Raw genomic sequence first — 12,754 nt, forward strand, 5'->3', positions numbered from 1 at the left:
AATAATATTTTTTATTATTTAATAGTAATTTTTAAAAAATATTATTAAAATATAAAATAATATAATATTAATTTTAATAATATTATATAATTACTGTGACCACTAACCACCACAAACACAACTACATAAGGATACTAGAATTTATCATATATATATATATATATCACATTTAATTCCTTTCATATCTCCTTTAAATGGATGCAAATTCCAAGTAATAGAATCTCCACTCTCCGGCACTGGCCATGAAATATCCTATCCTTCTTTCATGGCAGCTATTAGCCTATTAGCAGAGCAAGTTTCCTTACAAGAATGGACATTTTAGCAAAAATTACTTCCAATACAAGGACTTTGAATCATTTTTACCAACAATTACTTTTTCTTTTCTGAAAAAAAAAACCCTATTTTCCAACATTTTCAGCCCATGAATATACTCCTTTTACCACTTGTTTCAATATGCAATATGCTATCAACATGAGAGAGAGCATCTATAACCTTCAAACTATACAGATCAAACAAGTGCAAAAACTAGTACCTAGAAGCAAAACCACTAAAGCTAGCCAGAAACAGTTAATTCAAGGACCAAGGGCACAACAAGCATCCACAGAAGCCAAACTCGATACATTCCATATATAAGCATACAAAACAATAAGATATTAGAACTTTGAATCTTGAAAACTTATAACAGGGACGGATCAAGGTACAGGGGGTAGGCAAAAGCTACCTGCAATTTGCTAGATGCTAGAAACAGATTGAATCTTCACTAAACAGGGTTGTTCTTCCTAGGTAATAACCTTCCCTCTGCTCTTAGATCTTGATCGCTGTACAGAACTCTCAACATCTTTATTTCGACCTCTTATTTGTAATCTTCTAGAAGCTTCTGATGGATTTCTCTCCCTAAACTTCTGAGTTGACCTCCCAGCTGATCTTTCTCTCTTAGAATCTCTCACAGGCTTCACTCGCCCTACTACTCTGCCCCAACTACTCTGTGCAGTTTTAAAGTTAACTCTTCGAGGCTGTTCTTCATTGTCATCCTCAGAATCATCCTCGCCCTCAAAGGCATCCTCATTAGCATCCTCAGCTTCAGCTTCAAACGACTCATCCATGTCCCCTCTGATCTCCCTGTCATCCTCTTCAAGGTCCTTGTCATTCGACTCGTCCTGGTTGATTTTGGCTAGCACTACCTTAACATCTTTCCCATCTTCCTTAATAGTAGTGTTCATAAGGTGAATATACTGGCTCCTCAAATCCATAAATGGGTGGCGTTCGGCCAACGATCCCCTTTTGTAACCTTCCCTCAAAACCACTGTTTGAGTACCAATTTTACTAGACAGATAGAAAATACCAGGATGCTTAAGCAGCGCCCTCTTAAACCTCGACCTCAAACCCAACCAGTCTCCAAGGATCAAAAGATTGTCCTTCTCAGTCTTCTTAGGAACCAAAACATGAAGAATCTCATGCAAAACACCAACTACCCATCTATCGGATTCGTCACTAGAAGCTGATAGATGAGCTGCATTCTCATAAGGAGAGACATAAGGCAGCTTCTGCCATTGACTCAACCACCTCTGATAACTCCTATCCATCTCAAACCCAGTCGAAAACTGCACCGGGAACTCAAAATCACTCCCTTTCTTCTTATTCTTCTTCTCCATAACCGAAACTGCCAATTCATTGCTCCAACAAACCAGCTCCAAAACCCTGTTATTGAACATAGCCGTTAGACAGAGAAGCAGTAAGCATTGGTTAGTTACAAGTTAGTTACGATCAATACCTGTCATCATCGTTTCGAAATGCACGGGATTTTTCATGGACGACACGGAAGTAATCAGGGAACTCGGGAATAACGCCGTGAAGATAATCGTGAGGAAGACCGAGGTCCCATTTGAGGTGTTCGATGATTGAGAGAGGGATCTTATGGATTCTGGAGATCATCAAGAGCTTCAAGAGGCGGTTGGCGATCTGTTCCTTGTAACCGTCGCTTTGGTACAGGAGCTGCTCGTCGGAGTCGATCGAGAGGGCCTGCGGGGTGAGGCGGATGTGCGGGGCGTTGAGGGCGGCGGCGACGGGGAGGAATTCGTGGAAGACGGAGGGGTATTTTCGGGTGAATTCGATGGGGCGAAATGGCAATTGAAGGGATTCTTTGTTTTGGGTAATGATGGAAATGGGAAGGGATTTGGAGGGTTCGCGTTTGATGAGATTCTTGAGGCTGATGAGTGGCTTCAGGTGCTTCTCTCTCTCGACGGCGTGGTCGAGGCCACGGTCGCGGACGGCCTTGAAGGTGCCTTCAAATAGGGTTCTGAGGTGGTTGAGGTTGTTGTACTGTTTGCGTGGTGGCTGTTGGAGGCGGTTGGAGCTGGAGAAGAGGATGATCCGCCGCATCGTCATGCTTTCTATCAACTGGAAATGTGCTTCGGCAGTTTGCACTGAGCTCAGCTCAGCTGAATAGGGTTTTGACTTTTGACACTCAGCTTCGGTTCAGTTTAGGATTTTTCAAAATTATTAATAATAGTAGTCTTTAAAATTAGTACATTATTACCAAATTTTACTTTTTTAATTTTAGAGTCACTTAAATAAAGACATCTAAAACATATTTTTTTAAAGATATTTTTTAGTAATTAAAATTTAACACATATAATTAATTAAATCGTGTTATTTATAAGAGAGAGTACGTATATGAGTACACATTACGACTAAAAAGAATTAAATTTATTATTAGTTAATAGTTCTTCGATCGTGATCCACTATCGAATTTATTCTAATTCAATAAAAAATCTAGAAATGCTATGAAATAATTAAAGTGGAATAACTTGGCATACAAATGATAAAACCAATCATCACAGGTGATTCTTTAGTAGAAGCTTATATACTTTTACAAGTAATAAAAATGTTTTAATAGCAACACGTTTATAATATATACTTTAAAAAAAATTAAAAGATCATCAAAATTTATTATTTTTAGTTATTTCTAATAAAAAATATTGTTAAAATTAAAATAATATTTTTTTATTATTTAATAGTAATTTTTGAAAAATATTATTAAAATATAAAATAATATAATATTAATTTTAATAATATTATATAATTACTGTGACCACTAACCACCACAAACACAACTACATAAGGATACTAGAATTTATCATATATATATATCACATTTAATTCCTTTCATATCTCATGATGGTGAAAAATGTGTGTTAAGTGTATATATATATGAAACAAAATTTATATATATATACTATCAACTAATAATAAAAATAAAACAAAAATAATAGCATATATAAATGGATTATTGATATATAAATTTTTTTTCTCTCTTTTCTTCCCTTGATAAAAAGAATTGCCTTTACATTGATTTGTTGCATAGTTAGTGTTACGTGCAAGCAATGCCAAGCATGCTAAGAAGAATGTGTCACAATGACACAATGGATTATAAGAATGTTTTTAAATCTTAACAATAATAAAGAGTAATAAACGATCAATTCAGCAACACTGTATTGGAAATAATCCTTATTAGCAATGGGTCATGTATATCCAATGTGCAAGTTAAATCAATGCTTTTTGCAAAGATAAAATTCTTCCTTTTGAAAAATGACAAATTAAAATTTTGTCCAAATTTAGCTAGGGTATTTATCCTACAATTGAAAATACACTTAAAAGTAAAAAAGAAAAGATATCGTCAAAGTTTCAAATAAGAAAATAAATAAATTAATTAAAAGAAATTGTAATTTCACTAGTGTATTATGCCTATCCACAAATGTATCACCTCAGTAGCTAACTTTATTAAAAGCCTGTAGGTGGTTGTAGATGCAGTTGGATCCTCGAAAACATAATCATAACTCATAAGAAGGACTTTTGAGTTTTAGGTGTCTTCTCTCTTATGTGCTAGAGTATTTTTGGAATATGGATTGTATAATATTAATATACTAGCAGTTTTTTTATTCTCTTTCCCCAGGCATCTATCTATCTTCGTTTCTCAAGAGATGGAGTTGGCCTGTTGGTCACACATCACCGGATAGACTAAAACTATAGTATCATTATGGCCATTCATCTCTCTCTACCTTTTTCCAATACTATATGATAATTTAGGAGGAATAATATTATAAAAATAATAAAGTTAAAATTATTTTATTTAATTATGAATAAAATATATTTAAATTTATCAAGTAATTTTTTAATATTATGTATTCTTTTTTTTTGATTTTTTTCATATTTTTATTATTATTAAAAAAATAAAACAAAAAAATTATGAAAAAAACAGAAAATGAATAAAACAAAAAAAATATAATAAAAAATTTTAAAGAGTTTTTGTTTGATTGTGTTAAAAAAAAGCACAAATAAAATTGAATGGTAAAAAATTCACTAAAAAATGAACGGGGATGACATTTAGAATAAATCGAAATTATTTAATGATGATTAATGACGATGATATACAAACAAATTCGTTTTAAAATAAGCACAAACTAAGTTAATTTTAAAGAAAAACGGATCCAAATCAATTTTAAATCAGAATCAATACGGCAAAAATTTAATAATAACGACGATAACGATAATGATGATAACGATAATGACGATAATGATGATGATGATTGAAGAGAAAGATGAAAAGGAAAGTAGAGAAAAAATTATAATAAAAAAAAGAAGGAGAAGAAGGAGGAAGAAGGGTTTGTTTGGAAAGACTTAAAAGTAATTTTTTTGAGCTTTTGACTTATGAAAAGTAGTAGTATTAATATCTGGTACAATTTTTAAAATTAAAGAAGTTATTTAAAAATTTATAGAAAAATAAAAACGAATAACTTCTCTCATAATACTATTACTTTTTATCACATTTTTACAAAATAAACACTTCTAAAACAAAACCTCAAATACAAAATAACTTATTTATAAACTATTTTTAATATAGTCATTTATTATTTAAATTATGGAAAAGTTTAGGGGCCAGCAACTTTGTTAAATTCTAGCCAGCATGTAACCAGCAATTAAAAGTGAGCCATTAGATGAAATCTCACACCAATCTTACACCATTAAAACCATCTTGATGGCTATTTGATGGCTACAAATCACCAAAATTGCTGGCCCCTAGCATTCCTCTTAAATTATTTAATTAAATTATTTACTCAAATTGAACCGAAGTGATATTAATAACGACGGTAACAGAATTGAAAAATAATAAAAAAATAAAAAGAAGAAGAAGATTGTTAAATTAAAAATACTAAAAGGATTGACTACATAAATTTCTCAAAAAATTTAGTTAATATATATTTTAAAGATGCGAGTTAAAATTATTAATAATAGAAAATTTTAAATATTTTATTTTAATAATATATAATAAATATATTAAAATTTTAAATTTTATAGCTTTTGTTATAAATTTTTTTTAGTTAATAGTTTTATTACTTCTTCTTAGGACACGTGTTAAGGAAATTCAAAATATAAAACAGAAAGAGCGAGTCCTAAATAATCAAGTATAATTAATAACTAGCTTAAGGTGTGTTTGGCAAATACGTTGGGGAGGAGAGAAGTACGTTTGAGCTTTTTAAAAGCTTTATTTTTATGTTTGGCCATTTTTATTTTCTTAGACGTAGAATTGATTATGCTTCTAAACGCACGTTTAGGAGAAGCTAAAACTTATAGCTTCTGCGTTTCACGTTCATAGTTGCTTATTGTCTTTGGAAAATTAGGTGAAAAATTTATTTATTTTTTACCAAACTACCCTTCATTTTCTTCTATAAAAAGGATACCACTAACTATTACCTTTACAATAATTCTTTGTAGTTTTTCCTACTTCTTCATAGTTTTTAGTTACAATTTTTTTTCATTAAAATAGTTCAAATTTGTTTTAATCACTAGCAAATTGAATATTTTATTTTTTTATTATTTTTAATACTCATTTTCATATTTAAATTTTTATGTTTTTATTGTATTTTTTACTTATATTTTTTTATTTATATGATAAATATTTTTATATTATTTGTGTAGTGTTCTGATTTCTCATGTTATATTTTTATAAGTTTTTTTATTATTTACTAGACTATTTTTTATAGGTATATTTTTTATAAAATCTTTTTTTTTAATTTTTGTTTGGCTTTATTCATATAATTATTTATTTATTTTATTATATTTTTTTTATTCATATGACAAATATTATTAACTTTTTTGGATATTTTTATTATTTTTTTCATATGAATTCTTTTTTTCTATCCTTTCCTGTATATTTATGTTGTGTATGAAATTTTTTTATTTTTTATTTGATTTTATTCATACGAATTTTACTTACTTTTTATTATATTTTTTTGTTCATATGATATATGTTGTTGATTTTATGAAATTTTTTATTATTTCTTATTTGTATGATTTTTTTCCTATTTTTTGATGTACTTTATTTTTGTTTTGTATTAATTTTTTTTATTTTTTATTATGACTTTATAAAATTTATAATTGTAATTATTATATACTACGTTTATTATCAAAATTTTGTATAATATAAATTATGATCATATAAAAAAGGACAAAATAATTAAAAAATTAATTATAAGTAACAATAAAGTCATAAATAATGAAAATTTATAGTCCAAAATAATACTAAATTAAAGAGTACTAATGGTACTAAAAAAATTATAGAATATTTTCTTTTTATTTGATATTATAAAATTTATAGTACTCTCTTTTATATTTATTTTATTTATATGATAAATATTTTTATATTATTTTTGTTAGTGTTCTGATTTTGCATACATATAAAAAAATTTATTTAAATTGATGTCTCTTTTAGTAATTTTTAGTAGTATAATCCAAACAATATTTGTTTTATTATAATCAATTTTGATATAAAAATTGCCAAACATAAATTACATTAACCCAAATTTACTTTTTATCAAAATCAATTTTACAAAATCAATTTTATACAAACTCCAATTTATAAACTACAATCTAAACACACACTTAGTCGTACTAATTAATCATGGGTAATTCCCAAAAACCTTTTCATATCCTCCACTCTTAACCCCTTAAATATTACTACTGCTACTACTACTTATCGGTTTTTTTCAGAAATAATTTTTTTTCATATTTTTTTAAACATTATTTTTAAACTTTAATTTTTTAAATACAAAAAAAAAAACGGTATTTAAAAAAAATATATTTTTTTATTTCTAAAAAAAATCCACTACTTATATATCTCTCTCCCCCTACCCCTCTCTCCCCTCTTCCTTGCTTTCTTTCTTGTCACACACCCGTTGCCTCTTACCCTTTACAGTTTCAAAGAGAAGCAAACAACCACCCCAACTTTCGCAGGGTTCCTTTTGTAAGCATCCTTTTTTTTTTCTTTCATTTATGCCTTATGAGATCCTATACCATAAATCCATAATAATCATTCCGTCACGAAGAGTACGAGAAAAACAAAATTATTAATAATATTGCATACATATATGCCATGTTATCTTAATCTTCTTCCTCTTTCTTATATCTTCAACGTGTAAAAATCATCTTCTTCTTCACTGTTTGATTCACTGCGCTCTTATGCAGAACAACGCATATTGATCAAAGAAAGATCCAAGCATGGGAGATAACAAAGTCGTGGACTTTTTCTCGCACAAGTTCCCAACCACCGCTCAGGTAAAAAGCTACTACTAAGTAAAAATTTTGAATATGCATAATCATAAAAAAGCATCTTCCTTTTGCACACACAGGTAGTGGAAGAACTGAAGGAGCTGTGGGGCATGGCGTTGCCAATCACAGCCATGAACTTATTAGTGTTCGTTCGTGCCGTTGTTTCGGTTCTCTTCCTCGGAAGACTGGGCCCATTGGAGCTAGCAGGTGGAGCACTGTCCATAGGCTTTACCAACATAACAGGGTACTCTGTTCTGGTGGGCCTAGCAGCAGGCCTGGAGCCGGTGTGCTCGCAGGCCTACGGCAGCAAGAACTGGGAGCTTCTGTCTCTTTCTCTGCAGCGCATGGTGGTGATTCTCCTGACGGCAATAGTCCCCATAAGCCTTCTGTGGCTGAACCTGGAAGGGATCATGGTTTTCATGGGGCAAGACATAAGAATCACAAAAATGGCAGCGCTATACTGTTTCTACTCTCTGCCAGACCTTTTAACAAACACGTTGTTGCAGCCACTGAGAGTGTTCTTGAGGTCGCAGAAGGTGACGAAGCCAATGATGTACTGCTCGCTGGTGGCGGTGGTGTTCCACGTGCCGCTGAACTACGTCCTGGTGGTGGTTGTGGGGCTGGGAGTGCCGGGGGTGGCGATGGCGTCGGTGGTGACGAACCTGAACATGGTGGTGCTGATGGCGGTGTACGTGATAGTGTGGAGAAAGAAGGAGATGGTGATGAAGTGGGGAGGGATGAAGAAGATTCGAGGGCCTGGAGAGATGTGGGAGTTGATGAGAATGGCGGTGCCGAGTTGCTTGATGATATGTTTGGAGTGGTGGTGGTATGAGATTGTGACAGTGATGGCTGGCTATTTGGAGAATCCAACAGTTGCAGTGGCTGCCACTGGGATTCTCATTCAGACTACTAGCATGATGTACACTCTCCCTATGGCCCTTGCTGGCTGTGTTTCTGCCAGGGTACTTCTTTTTTGACCATGTCATTTCACATAATTAGGCATTAATATAAAATATATATTAAAAATAAGTTAAAATCTTCTTATTTCATCTTATGATTGCGTCAACTACAGGGTCCCAGTTAGGTCACAAAACAACTTCTTGTAAGTGCATTTTCCACTTTAGTCTTGCATTCCAATCCCCGTAATACATTTCTGTTTCACCTCTTAATTTAACCATCATATCCACTACTCACTTCTCTCAATTGCGATGGGACCCTTCGAACTTGTTCACATTTGCATTATTCATCACGTAACACATTGTTCAAAATGTTTCAAGTACTACAAGAATATAATGTTTTTGAAGTACTTAATAATTATTTTGCTTGCAATGAATGTAGGTTGGGAATGAGCTTGGAGCAGGCAGACCATACAAAGCAAAGCTAGCAGCCATTGTTGCCCTAGGATGTGCCTTTCTCATTGGCTTCATCAATGTCACATGGACTGTCATCCTTAAACAAAGGTGGGCCGGGCTTTTCACATCCGACGAGGCGGTCAAAGCCCTTGTTGCGTCGGTCATGCCAATTATGGGCTTGTGCGAGCTGGGTAATTGCCCACAGACCACGGGCTGTGGCATATTGCGTGGCACAGCCCGTCCGGTCATAGGGGCCCATGTCAATTTGGGATCCTTCTACATTGTGGGAACCCCTGTGGCTGTGAGCCTGGCATTTTGGTTTAAGATTGGGTTTAGTGGGCTTTGGTTTGGGCTTCTGTCGGCCCAAGCGGCATGTGCCGTGTCAATCCTGTATGTTGTGATTGCAAAGACAGATTGGGAAGCTGAAGCCCTGAAGGCTGAGAAGCTCACAAGGGTGGTGGAGATTGGTCCATGCAATAATAGTAGTAGCAATAGGAATGAGAATTACAATGAAGATTTTGAGAGAGAGAATGAAGAAAGCATGAGGTTGTTGGTGATTGGGAATGGGAACAAAGATGACATTTGTTGAAAAGATACCAATTATGAGGGATTGAGATTCTGTGTTTTTTTTCTTTTTTGTTGTCCCTAGTAGATTGGAGTTGGGGGGCTTGTGAGTGGTGCCTGTAATTGTGGCTAGCACAGCTATGGTGGTCATCATTCATGCCTTTGCTTTCTTATCATTTTGAGGATAGAGGCTTTATCTATGCTTTTCTTTTTTTTCCTTCTGCCTTGCCCCAATTCTTCTCTTTACTTTTCATCTTTTAGAAAGGGTATTTGCTAGGGTAGGAACTCTCACTTTCTGATGTAACAACTGTTAATATATTTAACAACTTTAAAACTCTTATTTCTTTCTTTGCTTATATTATTTTTATTTCCGACTTTGAAAATTTTAAATATTATTATATTAATTATTTATATTATTGTATCAAGTTTCTAAGTAAGTGCTATTGTGCTAATTTTAAAATAAAGGGGACGCATTTGAGGCAAGAAAGTGGGTTTTGCTTTAATTTGTTTTTGGTGAGAAGTGAATGGAGATAGAGTTTAGAAGTGAGGATCCGGCATCTGACATATTGAAGATATTTAGATATAAATAAGGCTGAGTCTATGTGGTTGTATAGTGTGAGGAGATGAAACACAGAGCAGCTTTTTAATTTACATATTAATACTCTTGTAAGTTAGAAAAAGTTTCAANTAAAATATCTTATGTAAATTGAAATGGGATAACTGTTTTCATTCTATATAAAATATCCTGATTTTCTAAAGTAGTGTATTTTGTATTTTATGTTTCACTTTATTTAATTATATGGTTACTTTAGGGTTGTGACCATCAACCCTGATAGTTTGACTAGTTTCACAAAGAAGTTTATTCTTTTATAATTTTTTTTTATATTATGTTATGAAGCCATTCATTCTAAAAGTTTAAGTTGATAAGAGTAGAAGATAACATTAATAATTATATCTCTAACAATTTCTATATTAATGCCATTTTCAAGTTGATAAGATTTTTTATATAATTGTATTTTGTACAATAGAAATATTTTTAAATTGACAATAATAATAATATTTACTCTCCTCTAATGTGAACTTGTAAATGACAAGGGACAAAATTGATTTGTATGTGTGTGGACATTTAAGTTAAATTTATGGGTCTACAACAAAAGTTTATTCTTTTAAGAAATAACGAATTAAAATAATTTACATGTTCTATGTGATAATATATAAAATTTTCGACTCATAAAAAGAGAAAAGGTCTACGTTTCATACTTATAAGATATCAACAGAAGATTACAAAAAAACAAAAAACAAAACAATCAAAACACTAACACTACTAAAAAGATTTTCAAAATCTTTACTACTAATCTTTACTACTAATTATTCAGCTGGAATTGATGTCGTTATTCATGTTCACAAATGATACATAGCTTCTTATTAATAGACTTTGATATATATAAAATAATTTTTATGTGGTCGATGGCATATCTACAAATGTGTCATACTGCCATGTGTGTGGTTTAAACTTTAAAGGTATTTGTCATTTTCAAAACTGTAAGTGTTCGTACATAATTTTAGTTGGCTTCTGAGGTTTTTGTTGGAGCTATATCTTCAAGGACAATGTCAATGTCGTTTTATATATCATTATCATAGATATGTGCTTTTGCATGCGCAAGGTTTTTTAATTTTAAGGGAATTCGAGAATTGGAATTTGCAAATTATATAAATGTTTGGTGCGTTAGACTTTATTTGTCTGTAGCATGTCATGTTTTCATGTGCTTCCTTCACTTTTTTCATCACTGCAGTTTGGAACTTTGCAATACGTCCAACTTCACTTGAGAATATGTTTCATCGTACTCCAATACATCCACCCAAATTTGTGTATGTTAACTACTTTATTTTTGCACCAACGAGTTATAACTCAAATGATATAATCTCTCTGTACTCACTTAAAAGTATAGGTTTCAAGTCTCATTTTTAATTTTGGTAAAAAAAAAAAGAAAAAACTACTAAAAGAATCTTATTTGTGCATGCACTAAATTATTACTCGACAGTCAACTTTACGTGAAGTTGATAATGGAGAACTATTAAATGATTTGACTAATTTAGTGGTAATTTTATATCATTGCATATATTCTTTAGCTTAGGATAATAATGGGTAAGCTTGAATGTATGTATTATTGGTAGTACAATTGTTCATATTGATAGGACATCAATAATTCATTAAAATCATTCAATAATTACAGTACCTTAAAAGACAATTTTTATGCAGGGTATGTTCCCTTAATATAAAGTTAGAAAGCATAAGGCTAATATCAATTCTGCACGACACTTTTATATAGTAACACATTAACATACACTTTTGTTATTCCTTTCGCATTCTCTTTCTAATGTTTGATTTGTTTTAAAGCTATTAAATCTTGACACTTGACATGGTGTGAAAGAATGTTAATTAAGAAATATACTGTTTAATTTGAATTAGTAAAAATAATAATCAAAATAAGCAAGCATCACCCGCATGTACTGCATGAATGACCCACAACTTTGAATTGAAAATTTGGTTGGGTTTGAAGGAGACAATGTGCAAATAACATGACAATACAACTTAAGACCCGGAACCATTGAATGAGACAGAGGACAGGTTTATAAGATTTCAAATCTTCCCTTTCTGAATTTAGCTTTCACTATCTTTTATTTCACAATTTTGCTGCTTCAACTTTATTTCGTAAATTGGAGATCATAATCATGGTTTGCCGCCCACAACATTCATCCCTATCTAGTTTTACCATCCAACCTTTAATTTGGTTGCTTGTTAATGGTTATGACTCTTCCTCGCACTTTATCATCAATTGGTCTGTTATTTTCATGAATAAGTATAAAAAATAAGATTTAATTAATTAATCTTTTTATTTATTATATTTTTTTAGTTTTCAATTTTTTTAAAGATTAAAATTTAGAATTAAAATTTTATTGTTTAAAATTTAAGATAAAAAATAATTTTAAAATTCGCTAATATTAACCAAAAAACTTGGCTCTATGATTAAATTATATTTTCATTTACATATCTATTTCTCTTGTTTAAATATATCGATCTAATCTCACCCTTTTATTTATTTAATTAATAAATAATGTTACACATCTAAAATTTTTTATGAATTAAGTTTAACCAAGTTAAACAACAAGACTTAGAGTAATACTATTCATAATTGATTTTAATTTGATTGATGTTAGATTAACTTAATTAG

General features: G+C 31.3%; 2 protein-coding genes across 2 annotated transcripts; one reads left to right on the plus strand and one right to left on the minus strand.

The window, feature by feature from the left end:
• Window positions 1–597: 597 nt before the first annotated feature.
• Window positions 598–2,468, minus strand: LOC107491567 (protein WHAT'S THIS FACTOR 9, mitochondrial). The gene is made up of 2 exons (XM_016112441.3): window positions 1,772–2,468; window positions 598–1,698 (listed from the first exon to the last, which is right to left on the minus strand). The coding sequence occupies exons 1-2, from the start codon at window positions 2,383–2,385 to the stop codon at window positions 780–782; spliced, it is 1,533 nt and encodes a 510-aa protein (XP_015967927.1). The 5' UTR covers window positions 2,386–2,468; the 3' UTR covers window positions 598–779.
• A 4,721-nt stretch (window positions 2,469–7,189) lies between these two features.
• LOC107491566 (protein DETOXIFICATION 54) lies at window positions 7,190–9,871 on the plus strand. The gene is made up of 4 exons (XM_016112439.3): window positions 7,190–7,300; window positions 7,522–7,611; window positions 7,686–8,567; window positions 8,944–9,871. Exons 2-4 carry the CDS (start codon window positions 7,555–7,557, stop codon window positions 9,544–9,546), a joined length of 1,542 nt encoding a protein of 513 aa, XP_015967925.1. The 5' UTR covers window positions 7,190–7,300; window positions 7,522–7,554; the 3' UTR covers window positions 9,547–9,871.
• Window positions 9,872–12,754: the final 2,883 nt, after the last annotated feature.

The sequence above is a fragment of the Arachis duranensis genome, chromosome 5, assembly GCF_000817695.3.
Source record: "Arachis duranensis cultivar V14167 chromosome 5, aradu.V14167.gnm2.J7QH, whole genome shotgun sequence".
NCBI lineage: Eukaryota > Viridiplantae > Streptophyta > Magnoliopsida > Fabales > Fabaceae > Arachis > Arachis duranensis.

What these genes read in the sequence shown, in the direction of transcription:
- LOC107491566 (XM_016112439.3), top strand. Translation starts at nt 7,555, where the DNA reads ATGGGAGATAACAAAGTCGTGGACTTTTTCTCGCACAAGTTCCCAACC. An exon ending in AGTTCCCAACCACCGCTCAG is followed by an intron (nt 7,612 to 7,685) that starts GTAAAAAGCTAC and finishes TTGCACACACAG; the next exon opens with GTAGTGGAAGAACTGAAGGA. An exon ending in CTGGCTGTGTTTCTGCCAGG is followed by an intron (nt 8,568 to 8,943) that starts GTACTTCTTTTT and finishes CAATGAATGTAG; the next exon opens with GTTGGGAATGAGCTTGGAGC.
- LOC107491567 (XM_016112441.3), bottom strand. Translation starts at nt 2,385, where the DNA reads ATGACGATGCGGCGGATCATCCTCTTCTCCAGCTCCAACCGCCTCCAA. An exon ending in TTTCGAAACGATGATGACAG is followed by an intron (nt 1,699 to 1,771) that starts GTATTGATCGTA and finishes GTTCAATAACAG; the next exon opens with GGTTTTGGAGCTGGTTTGTT.